General features: G+C 52.0%; 3 protein-coding genes across 3 annotated transcripts; 1 reads left to right on the top strand and 2 right to left on the bottom strand.

The window, feature by feature from the left end:
- Window positions 1–2,306: 2,306 nt before the first annotated feature.
- On the bottom strand, window positions 2,307–7,527 carry BO85DRAFT_194778 (pentafunctional protein ARO1). The gene is made up of 4 exons (XM_025654464.1): window positions 7,459–7,527; window positions 2,594–7,348; window positions 2,493–2,537; window positions 2,307–2,427 (listed from the first exon to the last, which is right to left on the bottom strand). The coding sequence occupies exons 2-4, from the start codon at window positions 7,268–7,270 to the stop codon at window positions 2,389–2,391; spliced, it is 4,761 nt and encodes a 1,586-aa protein (XP_025519278.1). The 5' UTR covers window positions 7,271–7,348; window positions 7,459–7,527; the 3' UTR covers window positions 2,307–2,388.
- Window positions 7,528–13,273: 5,746 nt separating this feature from the next.
- On the top strand, window positions 13,274–14,024 carry BO85DRAFT_194731 (putative intracellular protein transport protein (UsoA)). The gene has a single exon (XM_025654462.1). The coding sequence runs from the start codon at window positions 13,307–13,309 to the stop codon at window positions 13,811–13,813; it is 507 nt and encodes a 168-aa protein (XP_025519277.1). The 5' UTR covers window positions 13,274–13,306; the 3' UTR covers window positions 13,814–14,024.
- Window positions 14,025–15,438: 1,414 nt separating this feature from the next.
- On the bottom strand, window positions 15,439–16,752 carry BO85DRAFT_194747 (uncharacterized protein). The gene has a single exon (XM_025654463.1). The coding sequence runs from the start codon at window positions 16,549–16,551 to the stop codon at window positions 15,595–15,597; it is 957 nt and encodes a 318-aa protein (XP_025519276.1). The 5' UTR covers window positions 16,552–16,752; the 3' UTR covers window positions 15,439–15,594.
- Window positions 16,753–16,792: the final 40 nt, after the last annotated feature.

Raw genomic sequence — 16,792 nt, 5'->3', positions numbered from 1 at the left:
TTGCTTTTTTTTTTTTCCCTTCCTTCTTCTGTCTTCTTCGCAATCCTGTCTTTCCGACATCCGATAGCAGGCTCATTGATCCGTTGCAACCTGTTTTCCCGGATCTCCTGCCCCCACTTCCTCCCCGATTTCCCACGAGTCACCGGCTTGATTGCAACAAACTTCTCGGGGAATCTACTGGAGGCGATGCCCGATGGACATCATGGCTCCTACGATCTTCGGTTCCCCGACCGGGCATGACATGGTTCTCGCGTGCATTGATGACGTGCATATCCACCGAGTCTCCATCAGATTATCCATTATCCTGTGTTTGAGTCTATTTTATCGATGGTAGTTAGATAGAGAGCGATATCAAGACAAGACTTGGAGAAGAGTATTGTACGTAGTCGTTGGGTCATCGGCCCGGTCGATCACTAGTGACTTGACTCTAGTACTGACTACTGAGACACATTGTGGTGTTCGGGTACACGGCACCACGGGTCACCCGCATCCACCCACTACTTTACCCTACTTTTCTCTCCGGTCGCAAGGATGCCACAGCCCAAGAGTATGCTGATTGGGCATGGACACTACTTACTATGTAGATAACTAACGAACTAACCGAACTAACAATCTATTTTCTGCAAGTATGTAGGTAACCAACCGAATCAATCAGTTAATCATTCCATGGAAGGTTCTCGACCGACCGACCGTTGAACAATAACTAAGGAAAAGTGTCTCGTGCCAGCTGGTGACCAATGTCTTAGTGGCAGCTGATCATGACAGCTAACTAACTGGTCACTAAGATGAATACTGACTTAGTCAATTATGACAATGAATCACCTTATCAATTATTGGAGTGAGACATGCCATAGACTAGTGTAGTAGTGTAGTAGTAGCAATTGTTCGAGTCATGATGGGCCAAGATCTATCTGATGATTGAACCGAGGAAAGTTACTATTTTTATATATTCCACCATCAGACAGACCTTTTACTAGTGACACATTGTTATCGGGCTTTACTACCCCGCCAGCCACAGGATTGTGGTTTTCTTTCTTTGAACTATACTATACTATAGAGTATATGAAGTATTGAATATTATACATCTTAATCATTCAATATATGCATACACATAGATACTAGATATTAATACTAAGCCTTTGAATCGGACATAAGCGCACCAATAATTAGTACTAACCCTCCCGGATACTCAGCCTCCGCCCAACACAAAAATATATTCCTATACTACTCATCAGATAATAGTAGAAGATACTGGTATGTCAACAGTCAACACATCTGTTAGTACTACAAAGACTGAGTAATGCACCAAAACAGACCCTTCTAGAATATCCCCCAAACGCCTACATACATGACCTACTAACTAGCTAGCTAGTCAGTTAGTCAATTAGTTAGTCAGTAGCACCGAAGAATTTTCAACTTTCCAATTCCGTAATGCGCACATGACCCCTCAGCCTGACTCTTAGCATACATACCACCTTTGTTGATAACTAACAACCATCTAGACTACTAAGAATGTAGACACAAGACGCCGGGTCGGTCCAGACTCTCCCACAGCCCACGCACACCCCGGTCGCGACCGGTCGGTCGGTCGGGTCTAGAACTCCATTTCCCCCACCACCAATATTCTCAATTGACCAGCACATCAGATTAATTTATCCGCTATCAATAGAAAAAATTTGATCTTCGCTTAGAATTTAATTTTAGTAGTTAGTTGTAGTAGTTGGTATTTTGATATCAGATTCTAGATCTGAGTCCATTGTTGATTATTTTTTCATAGTATGTATGTATGGATGGATTGCATACGCGATGTTCTGGCTAGCTGAGGAGTGGATAGATTGCGCATTTATTGTTAGTCAATCCAAATCAAATCAATACGTACGTATATTGTTACTATTATTTGAGAGACATGTTTATGTCTTGATGAGGCTATGTATACTCATTACTCAGGTATATCTCCGATCATGTTCTATTTATAGGTGGGCTCTATCAACAAAGTTAATCGTCTAATATTCGTCAGTATCAGTGCAAATCTGTGGGGTTGTTTTAGTTCTAGTTCAGGTGGTGCGTGTCCCCTTCTCGTATACACTACGTATGACTCTTTTCTGCTCCTACTGGTATGGATGTTCGATGTCGGGAGTGCGAGTCGGTGGATTAAGACGCGTAGGTGTATGTATGTTGCTCTCTGTATTGTTGGTGTTTTGTCTACATGATACCTAGTGGGCATACCAAGTATGACCAATATGGAAATGGAAAATTAATGAAGAAAATAGGAAACTCCTTTTATATGATCCAGCTCACTTTAGCAAGTCAAAACTGATAATTATATCAAGTCGCCGTTGAGGGCGGAATAAAGGTAGAAAAAACAACCCGAGATCGTTCGTGTGAATCTCATGCCGAGTTAGGGTCAGGAGATCCGATTACGGCTTCCTGTAATCGATTCAGTCAGTCACAAGTGTCTTTTGCATCAAAGGCATCTCAATAGAATAACTCACCCTGGCATCGTCGTAGAGAGGCGAAATACCGGTCCAGCGTTGGTACTAGTACACCACATTAGTCTTCACTCAATATCATGTAATCACCGGGAAGAACCTACCTGGTACCATCCCTGGCCAACCAGAACCTCCAGACCAGGAACTGTGTGCCATCCGGCGTCGTTGGCCAGTTGCATCAGCGTCGTCACGGACGGCTTGTATGCCATCTCCACCAGCACGCGAGGCACCTTCTCCACCGACTTGACCATATCAGCATCAATCTCCTGAGCCCGAGCGAACATGTGGCACAGCGTCTCGCGCATGCCCGAATCGATCGGCTTGTCGGCCGGAATCGTGCCAATGGCCACCTTGGGGATGGTGTCCAGCGCATCGATCGTGTCGACGATGCGGATGTTGTAGCTGCTGGGGAAAGTCTGAACCATGCTCTCAAGCTTCGCGGGGGTTCGCCCAATGATGTAGATCGGGGAGTAGCCCATGTTGTGCAGAGAATAGATGGCGGCGCGAGCGGTGCCACCACCACCAACCACCACGGCGCTGGCGTCTCCGTTGCATCCATACACACCGGCGTTGCGCAGCGACAGCGTCATGCCCTGCCAGTCCGTGTTGTAACCAACCAAGCGAGCCGGCTGGCCCTTACCCTGGGAGACAGGCACAATCGTGTTCACCGCACCGATAATCTCGGCGTCGGGTGCGATCTCGTCCAGCAATGGCATGATGTCCAGCTTCAGAGGGATCGTGACCGAGGCGCCGCCAAAGTTGGGGGAGCGGATGAAGTCCTTGACATCTTCAGCATTGGCGGTTTCCAAGCGGCTGTACTCGTGAGGCAGACCACTCTGGGCGAACAGGGTGTTGTGGAGAGCAGGGGAACGGGACTGGGAGATGGGTGTGCCAAAAATGGCAAACTTCTTGGGCTGGATCTCTCCCATCAGAGACAAACCCCGGCGGATCTCAGCAGCGGAGAGCTGACCGGGTGCCGCCTTGAACGGAAGGCTGGGGTGGGATACAGGGGTCATGAAGCCGTTCAGGATCCGACTGAGCTGTCCGTTGTCGCCCATGTTGATAGCGATCAAGGGAACATCATGAGCACTGGCAGCCCAGTTCTTGAAGTTCCTCAAGGCGTTGTTGTCGTCCAGGTTCTTGGCAACTCCGACCAGCTTAATCACATCACCGTACTCCAGCGCACGGTTGTAGTACTTTGTCCACGACATGTTACTCCAGGAGAGCTCACCCTTGGGGTCGTGGTGCGACGCAATGATGCGAGAGTAGCCCTTCTGCTCCGTGACGGTGCGCAGCATCTCGTCGGGGAAGGCGATCTCCAAATCCACAAACTCGAGTCCAGACCGGAACGCAAGGCGGTAGAGCTCCAAGGCCTCGGCATGGGCGTCGTCAGGGAAGCGACCACCCTGACTCTTGGTACGAATAGTGTAGATGACAGGGAGGGTGACGTGGCTGCGCAAGAAAGACAGCTGCTCGGCGACGTAGTCGACGGAAGGAATATCACCATCCATCGTCGGATCTTCCAGAAGATCGACACGGAGCTCCACTGCATCGGAGCCGACGCATACCTTCTTCAGAATATCGCTAGCATTACGGAGGTCGGGCAGGGTCAGAGAAACAAAGAACGAGTGTTCCTTGCGCTTGATGGTGCTAAGACTGTCGACCTCTCCGGTAACAGTGCGGAGGAAGCGCTTGAAGTCTTCAGATGCACGAGCGAGACCGCCAGAGGCAGCAGTCTGGCTGTAGTACTGAATGTTACTGCACTCCTGGAACCAGGGCTTCCGGCGCAGCCAGACTCCCATCATGTCTTCAACATAAGCGGGGCGGGTCTTGTCAATGGAGAGGAAGTCCATGACCTGCTTGATATCCCGCATAATGAGCAGAACGTTACCCTTGGTCTTGTGGTAATCGATAAGCAACTTTCTCGCCTCGGGGATCTCCACGATACCACCACCGCAAGCGAAGACATAGCCAGTTGAGCGCTCCTTCAACGTGCGCTGCAAAAGACCGAGCTCGGCGTCTCTGAAACCCTGCCATCCACGTTGCTTGATGATGTCGGGGATACTCATTCCCTCCGTAGCTTCAAGCTCGGTGTCGAGGTCAAGGAACGGGCGGTTAAGAGTCTTCGCAACCCACTGTCCGCTGGTGGTTTTTCCAGCGCCACGCATGCCGATAATGAAAATGGATGCACTGGACTTCTCAGCTTGCGTAAGAGCCGCAGCTTCGTCCTCCTTCAGCTCCTTACCCTCCAGCTTCACGGAGAACAGCTGCTTCAGCGAGTCCCACCAGCCGGGCCAGGTCTTGCCGACACATTCTCTCTCCAGAATCAAAGTCGACTGAGGAGTGACGAGAGAAAGAACGCTGAAGCTGAACGCGACACGATGGTCGTCGTAGCAGAAAACGCCACCGGCAGGCTGACGCAGACTGGTGCGGTCAATGCCATCGATTTCAATGCCGTCGTCATGTTCACGACAGATGACACCGAACTTGGCAAGCTCATCCTTCATGGCCTTGATACGGTTGCATTCCTTCACACGCTGGTTGGCGATTCCGTAGATGCGAGTCGTGTGGTTGGAGCCATCACCGCGCGCGACAGCCGCGAGCACGGAAGCCGTGAGGAAAGCGTCGGTCATAGGTTCCATGTCGACGTTAGGCAGGGGCCGCAAGACACCACCAGGCGCTCCAGTAACAGTGGTGGAGCTGTCCGTTTGCTCAACAGTGCAGCCCATGGGACGGAGAACATCGACGGCGAAGCGAGCATCACCCTGGAGGGACTTGGAACCGATGTTGGGCACAGTGCAAGTAGTGCCGGTGATCGCCGCAATGGCCAGAGGGTAGGTAGCTGAAGAGGCATCGCTCTCCACCATGTACTCAGCAGGGTTAACATAGCGGCCCTGAGGAATGTGGTAGGTGTGCTCCTCAGTGGTAGACTTCTTCACATCGATTCCGAAAGAGCGCATCATGGCCGTGGTCATGTCGATGTAGGGCTGGGAGATGGGCTTTCCACCCACCAGCTTCAAGGTGACCGGCTCCTTGGCGTACGGAGCGCACATCAGCAACGAGGAGACATACTGGGATGAAACCTTCGCGGCAAGGTTAATCTGACCACCCGCGAATCCACCGGAGGCAGCGATCTTCAGGGGAAGGCTACCCTTTCTCTCCATGTACTCGACCGAGGCACCGTTCGCGGTCAGGGCGTCGACCAAGTCGCCAATCGGTCTCTGCTTCATGCGGTTGTTGCCAGTAAGAACGTTCGAATCCACGTCAGTGGGCGTGGCAAGGGTAGCGACAGTGGTGAGGAATCTGGAAGCGGTACCGGCATTTCCCAGGTACAGAGGGTGGGAAGTGGCCTGCAGGTCGCCTCCCTTGCCATTGACGACGAGCACTTCGCCTTCCTCTTCCCAGGAGAAGGTGCAAGCGCCCAGACGCTCCAGAGCGTTGAGCATCACCTCGGTGTCGTCGGAGTGCAGCAGGTTCTTGATACGGCAAGTGCCCGAACCGAGAGCGGCCAAAACCAGAGCACGGTTGGAGATACTCTTGGAGCCCGGAGGAGTGCAGACGACGTTCGAGGAGGTTGCGACGCCGGGGTAGACCTCGATACTGGGAGCCAGAACGACGCTAATGTCTTCATTCGGGACAACGCTGGCGCGCGGTTCGTAAGTGCGTCCAATGGCAGAAAGCAGAACGACCTTCTTCTTGGGACCGTCGTTCTTCTTGTCCAGAGCCATGTTGAAGAGCAGCTGATCGACGGAGCAGTGCTTTCCTGCGGTGAGCTTCTTGATCCGGGCATCCTTCAGCGAGGTTGGCAGGCCGTAGGCGGAAAGGCACTTCACAATGCGAGCCACGGCAACGCCCTTCAAGATGCCGAGATGGCGGGCCAATTCGGCTTCCTTCACCATACCAATGGCGACACATTCTCCGTGGAGAACCTGAGGGGTCAAGATGGCCTCAATGGCGTGACCAATGGAGTGACCCCAGTTCAGCAAGTTCCGGAGACCACCTTCGCGCTCGTCCGCGGAGACGACGTAAGCCTTGTGTCTCGCAGACGCCAGAATTCTAGCCTTCAAGATATCCTCAATGCCTTCGAAGCGGCGCTGGCCAGGCTGGACTACCCGGCGGACGGCAGACAGTATCGTCTCGGCGTTGTCCTCCAACGCTGTGAATTCCTCCTCGCTGGAGATGGCTGCGGTCTTGATCACCTCCGCCATACCATTGATGAACTCCCGAACCGGGAGCGTCTCCAGGAACTCCAGGTCAATGTAGATCCTCGACGGCTGCCAGATCGCACCGATCAGATTCTTGCCCAATGGTGTGTCAATGGCGGTCTTTCCGCCGATCGAAGAGTCCACCATGGCGAGCAGTGTTGTGGGGACCTGGACATAGCGGACGCCACGCATGTAGGTCGAGGCAACAAAACCGGTCAGATCGCCAATGACACCACCGCCCAGAGCGATGACGACCGTATCACGACCGCATGGCGGGCTCTGACTCAACATCCAGTCTTCAATGTCGGCTTTTGTCTGTCTCGACTTGGAGACTTCACCGGGGGCGGCATGGTAGACGAGCAAACGAGGTTTGGGGGAGACGGCGGCAGCAGCCTGTTCAAAGGCCTTCTGGAAGCTGGGGGTATAGAGGGAACCGATGTTGGTGTCGGTGACGAGAACGTAAGTCGTGGAGGACAAGCCGTTGATCAGGTCTTTGGCGACATAATTGCGCCAGAGACCGAAATCCGCGACAATGCTCTCCCGACCCAAGATGCTGATCTTCGTGGGTTCGCTCATCGTTCGGAGAATATCAGGAGGGAATGGAGACGTAGTCAACTCGGGGAATAAGATGCCAATGTGTCTCTCTAATTCATACTGTGGGGGAATTTGCAACCGGTAAGCTTCTGGCAGGTGGGGGTAGAAGGAGGGGGGGGGAAATGTGACTCGTTCAATTGGGGTATAATGTTTGGAAAGGGAAGAAATACTTCATGTATATGTATATATACGGCGCAAGGGGGAGAGGGGGAGAGAGTGTGAGGGAGAGAAAGGGAATTGTACCTGAGTAAGAAATGAATCGAAAGGAAGTTCCTTGTCGACAGCGGGGCGCAACTCCGCTTTGACCGGTGAGGAAATATTCAGACGAGACGAGATGTGAGCAAGAGAGAGGAAGAGAGAGTTCTTCCAAGATGCCCAGATGGCTGGAAGTTGGGGGCCGGAACCACGAGAGATGGAGGAGGGTGGATGGATGGCTAGTAGTCACTATGAAACTAGTAATCGAGAAGGAAGAGGGAAGAATTGGGGGAATTTTTATTGGGTTGGAGGGGATTATTGTAGAAGGAGATCCACCGGCGGTCGCAATTGGAGTCGTTGACTCACAGTCGCTCTCCTCCGTTACTTTTTTTCTTTTCCTCCCGCTCCGATGTCGTCGCAGCCGTTGGTTTGGCAACTCCGCCTCCACCGGAGTTACTTCTGCCCTGTCTGACATCTGATGAAACTAATGGTGGACCAATCTGAACTAGCTACGATCTCCTCGTGTTGCTCAACCTCAATCTTATTATTAACACGAGCTCCCTCGTCTCTCGAAACGTCTTGTCAAGCTGACACTTCCAGACTCCTTCCATCCTCATTCCGGATCCGTGAATCCTCCTAATGTCTGACACCCCGATCCGGATCCGAATACTTGAGACTTGACCCTGTCGCGGTCGCAAATCTTACCGGGCAAAGAATTACTTCCAGCTGGGCGGGATATACAGCATTATATATTGATTTGACAAGCTGTTTGTTCTACATGGTTGGAAGGAAGGTTTCGTATCCATTCGCGATGCTCGCGAGACCTTCTGATTGCTATACAGATAGTTTAGTATAGAATGAACCCCAGCAAATATTATCCAATCGAACGCCGGCCCTCCGATCACTTGGCCTCCTTTTTTCTCTTTTCTCTGGCTCTTTTCACAATGTCATAGAGATAAGCATACAAACAACAAGAAGTTAAGTAGATAGTTAACGTGGCATTGGCGCAAATGGCCCTGGATCGATCATGCGTAATAGACATTCCCTTTCATTCCGAATCTCTCATGTTCTCGAACATGATCCCCCTTATCTAATACCGTCCATATCCACCTCCTCCACCACCGCCAGAGTTCCGGGACGAATAGTGGTCCCGACCTGAATAACCTCCGCGGCTATACCCACCGCGCTGGTCGGATCCCCCGTAGTTGGATGAGCGTCCACGGTACGCGTTGTTGTGGTTGCTACCACCGTAGGATCCTTGCTGCTGATAGTATCCTTGTTGACTACGTCCATAGTAGTCGTAATTGCCCATTGGTTGGTTGTAGGAGTCACCACCACCACCGCCATAGTGCGATCGCTGGTGGTAACCACCTCCTCCGCGGGGCGGAGGCGGTGGCCCGCGGTTGTAACCACCGCCTCCAGCGTTCGGAGGAACCCATCCAGAAGGCATGCCCGTCGGTGCTCCACCACTGTTACCGGGCGGCATGAACTTGGGGTCCAGATGGGCAGCGAATGGGTTCGGCCGCTCACTGGCATAGTTGATCCGGCCTCCCCGGTGGCCATTGCGAAGCGGAGCTCCTCCATGGAATCGGCCCGAGTGTTGTGCCTTGTTCTTGACGGCCTGGATATCCGCATTGTCCAGGGTCGGGGGTGGCAGCTTGGCGCCCCGAAGGAGCATGGACTTGTGGACGTGCTTGGATTTGGGGATTTCGTAATTGACCCTAACCCATGGATCCGGAACATTAGCTAACTGTAAACAGCACAAAGAAGTAGGAAAGATAACAAGTAACTTACGTGAGAGATCGATCATCATCCAAGCTCGGCATCCCGTATTCTTCAAGAGACGATACCAAGGAGCTGTGCGGGATGTACGACTCATTGCGCTCGACCTTACCAGCCAAACCTTCACTGATTCGCTGATTAATGGAGTACTTGGGGGCTCCCTGCTTCTTGGAATAGAAGTTGGCCACCAGATCGTGGTACAGTGGGTGGCTCTCGGAGATCAACAACACATCCCGGCCCACGCAGTTCCGGAGCTTCTCATCATCAGAGAGAAGAGGGTATTTCTTTTCCATCGCAGCCAGCAGTCGCTTCTCATCGATGAAGGGAAGTAGTACGACACCCTGCCAAGCAAATTTCTTGCCGTTCAGGTCCACGGGGAAGTCTTCCGGGTAGAAATCGATGATCTCACTATCCGGATCGCTCATCAGATCATGGAAGACTTCAGGGATAGCGTGGTTGGAAGAAGCCGGAAGAACTCCCATCAGCTGTTCGAAGGGCTTGAATGGGGTTCCCTTCTCAAATTGCAACTCCATTTCGCCAATATCCACGAAATCAGCCGCAAATGGCGCATAGTGGTAAGGGTAGTACCACGTCCACGAGGGGCATCCTTGGAAATAGTATCTCAAAACCCAAGCAAGACCCTCGGCATACGCCCGTGCGACCTTGTGGCGGAACTCTTTGTCTTCGGGATCGACGCCAAACTTCTGCTCATAGTACCGATCAGCGTATCCTTCTTCCCACAGGCGGACAGTGTCGGGCGGCAGTTCATCGTTTTGAGAGTCGCCCGCGGATGGCTTCTTGGTCGGCGTCGTTGCGGCCTCCTCTGCCACCTCATCCGCCTTTCTCTTACCGAGAACCGAAGGCGAAGTTTGCTCTTCGGTCTTCTCCTCGGAAGGCTCTGGAGCTTCTGACCCAGATTCTTCGGTGTTCTCGGAGGGTTCTTCAGCCTCCGAACCTTTCATGAGCTTGCTCTTCAGGATGGCCGCAGCACTCTTGTTCGCCATGTTAGCCTTATACACCGCACCGCGGTTAGTAACCATGCTGTGAGTCAATTGCCTCGCCTCCCGGGTCAGTTCTCCCCGTTGAGGCGTGATCAGTTCCACGGCATTGGGAGGCGCCGCATCTGCGGCACCCTTAGACCGACCACCGGTAGGATTGCCGGCAGGTGTCTCGTAGGCTTCGTAGTTGGGAGAGCTTTTTCTCCGCTTCCTCGCACCTTCTTCACGCGCTTGTGCTTCCTGCTTGCGCCGCTTCTCGTTGGCAGCTCTCCTCTCCTCGGCCTGTCTACGACGACGGAAAATAGCATCCTCTTGCTTGGCCAGTCCTTGCAGAATAAGCTGGGCCCGCTTGAGGTCAACATGTCCATCCTCGGTCAGGTACCCGCCCATGACGGGGATATTATCACGCCAAATAGCTATCAGAGTGTCGATGCCATTTTCACGGATATCTAAGGAGGGTAAGTGAGGAAGGAAATCATTTCCTACGAAGAAACACATGAAGACCCAGTCATCCAGAGCACGTTCCAAGTCGAAAGGAAACGGTTGTTGCGGAACGTACAGTTCCGCAGCAAGGTATTCCCGAAGGATTGACACATTGAGCCAAATGAAGGGCTTGAGTGAGGTTCCTTTACCCTTCTCATCAAACTGTCCATTCTTCTCCTTTGCCTGACCTTTGCATTCCTCCGCCTTGTGGCCTGCCTGTCCACATAGCCGACATGTCCGAGCCCTTGACTCCTGGAAGAAGACATCCTCACGTAGGACCCGGAAATAGGGCTCATGAGTCGCAAGACCCAACATGATCAAATCGGCATCCAATCCATAGATGACATGGCGGGTGTTGGGGTCGTGCTCTGGCGACGCGCGCTGTGACCGGACGAACTCCATGATCTTGTGTTCACCTTCACCCGGAACCGTCGCATCCGAAATGATGATTTTAAGCTGCTTGAGTCAGTAAGATATACAACAAGAACTAGACCAGGAGACGAACCTTTTCCCAAGCGGGGTCGGTATTGAGCTTGTAAGCGATCCAGTAGCGCAAAGCTGCCGCGAGAATATCCATGAAAGGCGTTCCCGGGGTAATGACATTGCTATCCCACGTCTTCTGGATGACCTGTTCCTGCATATCCTCGTCTTCCTTCTTGCCGTTTTGCCTCTCAAGCATTTTGCGGAATTCTTCCTTCTTCTCATCTGCCTCTCTGGCCTCCTGAGCAGAGCGGAACCGACGGGCTCGTTGTTGGTTCATCTTTGCGCGTGGCGCGACACCATCTAGTTTAGGTGAAAAGCATGGGTTAGTACAACACTTTAATCAAAGTAGGCGACGCGATAAACGTTACAACATACCGACAGCAATCATCAGAAGCTTCCTCGGGCGGACCATGTTCACCACACGGTCGGTGTACTTGAAGATCTCCAGCATCATCTCCTGCTCGTTCGACGGTGGCGGCTTTCCTTCCGGATGAGTACATGGGTGAACGATACCGTTCATATCCAGGTACAAATTATCCATCTCATCTCCATTGGGATTGGGACGCGTGGTGTCCACGGGAACCTCTTCGCCGTTGATTTCTTGCGGAAACTCCTCGATAACGGGGGAGATGATCTTAGGATACTTGTTGGAAAGCCATCTGAAAAGCGCTGGGACACCCATGACTGCTAGTAGAATTTGACAAAGAGTGTATGAAGATGTTTGTACAGATTATACGGAGTAGATCTATCGATTTAAGCCAGGTTCGCTGATGCGCTGCATCGGCTATCTCAACGTCTCCGAGTCTGCAGGAATGACCCGTGAATGATTACTTCCGTAGAAGGGTATAGGGTGTAGGGGAAAGGAAAACTCGCGATCCCACACTGTGGGAATGACTAGGAGTAAAAGACTGACCCTCTCGAAAGGTGAGGGGGAATGATGAAGGCGTGGAAGTCTCTGCGATCGCAATGGCCGGTCGACTTGCCAGACCATGAAATCCGAGATCTCGGCGCTTCTTTTGTCGCGGTTCCGGCAGAACTTCCCCTTCTAGACACTAGACTCAAAGCAGCAAAGTACGTAGTCAGCGGGCCCCCGACACCCTGACCAATGACCAGTCGGGACACAGCAGTACAGCATTGTTGGCTCTAATTCTTTTGAGTTAGGTATCGTTGCGGCTTATTTGGCTACTACTAACTCCATACTGCGGACTACTGGCACTATCCCGTGTGCTCTCATCATAATCACCACCACCCATTGCTGCCGCTGCAGCTTCGGAGAGAACAACTCAGCTGGCTGATCCACTCGCTTCTCTCCTCTCTCCCCACACCTCCGTGAATTCAATGCCTATAACTTGCTACGCCCCCGGCCGGCGGTGACCATGAAATTACGAGCTACCAGTTGCGATGTTCCGAATCCTCGAGTCGCAGGCGCCGGCCAAACAAACGGCCACCGACACAATTAATACTCTGACTGGTCGGCTTCAGAGTGCAACTTTACTAGAAGATCGACGGGCAGCTATACAAGGATTGAGAAGCTTTGCAAAGTCCTTTCCTGCCTCCGTTGCTTCGGGCGCACTACGCCCGTTGATCAACAGCCTCAAAGATGATCGTGAAGATGTGGATACGTTGAAGGTCGTCTTGGAGACCTTGTTGATGTTGTTTACCCCGGACGAGAATAGTGTTGGTGGCCTCTTCAGCCGAGTTTGTCGCATCCCCTGCTGATATGCGCTGTCTAGCCCGAAGCTTCAGACGAGATCGCCCTTTGGCTGTCCGATGAATTTACGCAGGTTTGTACATGTTACTGGCCGAGACGTGCACTTGCTGACCAGGTTAAAAGCGTCAAGACAATATTACCGCGCTCCTTGACCTCCTGGATACTCGTGACTTTTACTCTCGCTTGTATGCCCTGCAGTTGATGTTCCAGATCTCGAGCGCACGGCCAGAAAGAACACAAGAATGTATCCTGACGGCGCCGTTGGGTATACCGAGGCTGGTCAGTGCTCTGGGAGATGCTAGAGAGCCGGTGCGCAATGGTATGTTGGACTCACCCCCTTCGCCCCCCTCAGCGCGGAAGCGCGGTATGCAACTGTTGCTAATTACGACTGTGCATCGAATAGAAGCTTTGATCCTCCTGATCGCTCTCACACCGGCCTCCGAAGAGTTCCAAAAGCTCGTCGCATTCGAAAACGCGTTTGACCTTATCTTCTCCTTGATAGAAGCTGAAGGTGCTTTGACTCACGGATCGGAAGTGGTTGAAGACTGCCTTTCCTTACTCGCGAACCTTCTGAGGCTCAACATCTCCAACCAGTCATATTTTCGGGAGACGGGCTGTGTCAAGAGGCTAGCAAAGCTCCTCGCGGATGTCAATCAGGATCAGGACTCGGAAGAGCCCACCCCACAATGGGCTCTCGCGCATCGGGATAAGAACCTCTGGGGACTTTTGGTTATCGTCCAGCTGTTTTTAATCAAAGGAGGGGTCAACACTCCTGCCAACCAGACGGCGTTCTGGAACAATGGTGTCATGGAACAAGTCCTGAACACTGCTTTCGGTCAAAGATTCAATGTCAATGTGACGTCCAAGGTATGAGACACTGGTCACCTATAAAGTTGACGCTAATTGTGCTAGGCTCTTGCGACATGCGCCGACTTAATACGTAGCAATAAGCCCTTGCAGGAGCGTTTTGGAGACGTTGAGGTCATTTGGGGCTCGAGTCCTACTCCGAATGCCGTCAATGGGGATTTGACACATCAAGAACTCCAGCGGATCAATGTTATCGAAGCGTTGCTGAAATTGACTCTCGAGCCTGCTCCATTGTCGCTTCTTGACGCACGACTAGCCGCTTGCGAATGTATCAAGGCATTCTTCGCAAATCACACCGGGATCCGTGTCCATGTGCTAGGAAGAGCGATCCAAGGCCATATTAGCGGAGAAGACCAGATTCCCAATATCTTGACTGTCCTGCTGCTGCCGCCAGAAGCTCGAGGAAATGCCGACCCCTACCAAACCTGGATGGCTTCTGTCTTGATGTACCAACTGCTGTTTGAGAACGCTGAAGCCAAATCAATCGCCATGGGTGTGACTGAGGGGGATGCTGAACAGGGTGAAGAAGTCGTTACCTGCATCCAGACGATAGTAGGCAACCTAATCACCGGTATTCAAAGAGGCGATGATGAAAGAATCACCCTTGGATATTTGATGCTGCTCTGTGGTTGGCTCTTCGAAGAACCGGATGCTGTGAATGACTTGTTGGGCGAGGGAAGCAGCATACAGACCTTGCTGCAAGAAATCAAGCACCGCGGAGCCACTTACGTACTTGTTCCGGGTCTTTGCACCATTCTACTTGGAATTATATACGAATTTTCGTCAAAGGACTCGCCTATACCGCGGAAGACCCTGCATAAGTTGTTGATCGAGCAGCTAGGACGAGAACAATACATTGACCGGATCACCCGGTTCAGAGAGGATCCTCTGGTGCGTGACTTTGAGGTCCTACCACAGACCGTGGGGGCACAATACGACGGTGGCCTTCCGGAAATCTACTTCGACAGGACCTTTGTTGAATTTCTCAAAGACAATTTCAGCCGCTTGCTACGTGCGATTGACCGGGAACCCGAGATCGAGATCTCAGTGATCACTAATGGTGTTGAAAGAGGAGTTTCTCGCGAACTTGTGGACTCGCTTCGGGCAGAACTAGAAGAAAAGGGCGCTTTGTCACAGAAGCTGGAGTCGGATCTGCTTGCTCTGCAATCCAAGCTCGATCACGAGCAGGCTGAACACCGAAAGACAAGAGACGCGACCATATTAGAGTCTTCTAAACTGCAGCAGATCTGTGAATCATTGAAGCGGAGTCACGAACAAGAACTGAATGTCTTGAAGGAGCAGCAGAAGCACGCTCAAAATGTGCTCTTGAAACAGCATGGCGAACAGTTACGAGCCATTGATCGACAGCTGAAGGAAACATCTGCAGACCATGAGAGGAGAAGTCTCCAAGTAAAGAAGCATCATGAAGCCGAGGTGGCTGACCTGCAGAAAAAGATTCGTTCGCTCGAGTCTGATCTCAACCGCGGCAAGGAGCAATCCTCTGCTGAGATTGCTGACCTGAAGACTACTATCCAGATCTTGAAGACGGAGGCGGAAAAGATAAAGGGACAGCATGTGGCTGAAGTTCTGGAACTTAACACCACAATTCAAAATCTTCAGTCAGCACTCGACACCGTTAAGGGACACCATGAGGCCAAGCTCTCTGAGTTGAACACCACAATCCAGAACTTGCAGTCAGAGCTTGAGACAGGCAGAGGACAGCATACTACCGAAGTTTCTGGTCTGAACAAGACAATCGAGGAGCTCAAGTCGCAGATGAATGCCAGTCAAGAGAAACATGAGTCTGAGGTCTCCGACCTCAACAAGACGATCCAGAAATTACAGTCGGAGCTCGATGCCAGCAACGGAAAGAGTGCGGCAGAGGTTTCTGACCTGAAGAAGACAATCGAGACGCTGCAGTCGGAGCTTGACGCCAGCAGTGGCCAGAGCGCGGCAGAGGTTTCTGATCTGAAGAAGACGATTGAGACGCTGCAGTTGGAGATTGATTCCAGCAACGGACAGAATGCTGCTGAGGTGTCCGATTTGAAGAAGACGATCGAGAGCCTCCAAGCCGAGCTGGAGGCTGGCACAGGAAAGCAGGCAGCTGAAGTAACCACCTTCCAAGAAACCATCAAGACGCTTAAGTCTGAAATGGACGCCGCCAAGAAGCAGCATGAGATCGAGGTTGCGGAGCTCAAGTCCGCGTCCACGGCTTTACAATCAGAACTGGACACTGCGAAGGAGAAAGCTACGACAGAACTACAGTCTACACGCGATGAACTGTCCTCTAAGTGCACTGCCTCGGAGAAGCGAGCCGAGAAGGCCGAGAGTGAGGTAAAAAAGGCTGAGGAGGCAGCACGTAATGCTACCCAAGCGCTTGAAGAGGCCCGGAAACAGCTCGAGAAGGCTAAGGCGGAGGCCAAGGAGAAGGAGGAAGCTCGCAAGGCGGCACAGTCTGAGCTTGAGGATTTGCTGATCGTGTTCGGAGATCTGGAGGCGAAGAGAAATGAGGACAAGGTAAGTCCACTGGCCCTCACCCAATGACTATGCAGATGACTCATACTGTTCCATAGCAACGGTTGAAGGATCTCGGTCAAGAAGTGTCCGAAGCTGAAGATGATGAGGAGGAGGAAGAGGACGAGGATGAGGAAGAGGAGGAAGCCTAATGGAAATGCCATTTTTGGTGGTCCTTGCATGAGGCGCAGGGCGTAGCAGCCATGAGTTGCGACAGCCCTGGATTGCATTCCAATAACGAAGAAAGCATGAGTGAGTCAGAGCCATGGGAGGTTAGTTCCAATTTGTACATCAAAGATGGGAATCAGCCTTGTGACTAGTGTAGTAGCCATTGTACAGTGTACCTGAGCCAAACTATTCCATATTTAGAGATGTTTATGAATCCGCATTGAAAGAGGGACAGTCACATCGGCTGATGTCGGCGGTAGGCGAAGCGGGCGCTGATTGGCCAGCGGAGACAAAAAAAAATGG

Source organism: Aspergillus piperis (assembly GCF_003184755.1).
Source record: "Aspergillus piperis CBS 112811 unplaced genomic scaffold BO85scaffold_3, whole genome shotgun sequence".
Taxonomy (NCBI): domain Eukaryota; kingdom Fungi; phylum Ascomycota; class Eurotiomycetes; order Eurotiales; family Aspergillaceae; genus Aspergillus; species Aspergillus piperis.
This window is presented reverse-complemented; position numbering and strand designations above follow the sequence as displayed.

What these genes read in the sequence shown, in the direction of transcription:
- BO85DRAFT_194778 (XM_025654464.1), bottom strand. Translation starts at nt 7,270, where the DNA reads ATGAGCGAACCCACGAAGATCAGCATCTTGGGTCGGGAGAGCATTGTC. An exon ending in TTGGCCAGGGATGGTACCAG is followed by an intron (nt 2,538 to 2,593) that starts GTAGGTTCTTCC and finishes GTGGTGTACTAG; the next exon opens with TACCAACGCTGGACCGGTAT. An exon ending in CTCTCTACGACGATGCCAGG is followed by an intron (nt 2,428 to 2,492) that starts GTGAGTTATTCT and finishes AATCGATTACAG; the next exon opens with GAAGCCGTAATCGGATCTCC.
- BO85DRAFT_194731 (XM_025654462.1), top strand. Translation starts at nt 13,307, where the DNA reads ATGCAACTGTTGCTAATTACGACTGTGCATCGAATAGAAGCTTTGATC.
- BO85DRAFT_194747 (XM_025654463.1), bottom strand. Translation starts at nt 16,551, where the DNA reads ATGCAATCCAGGGCTGTCGCAACTCATGGCTGCTACGCCCTGCGCCTC.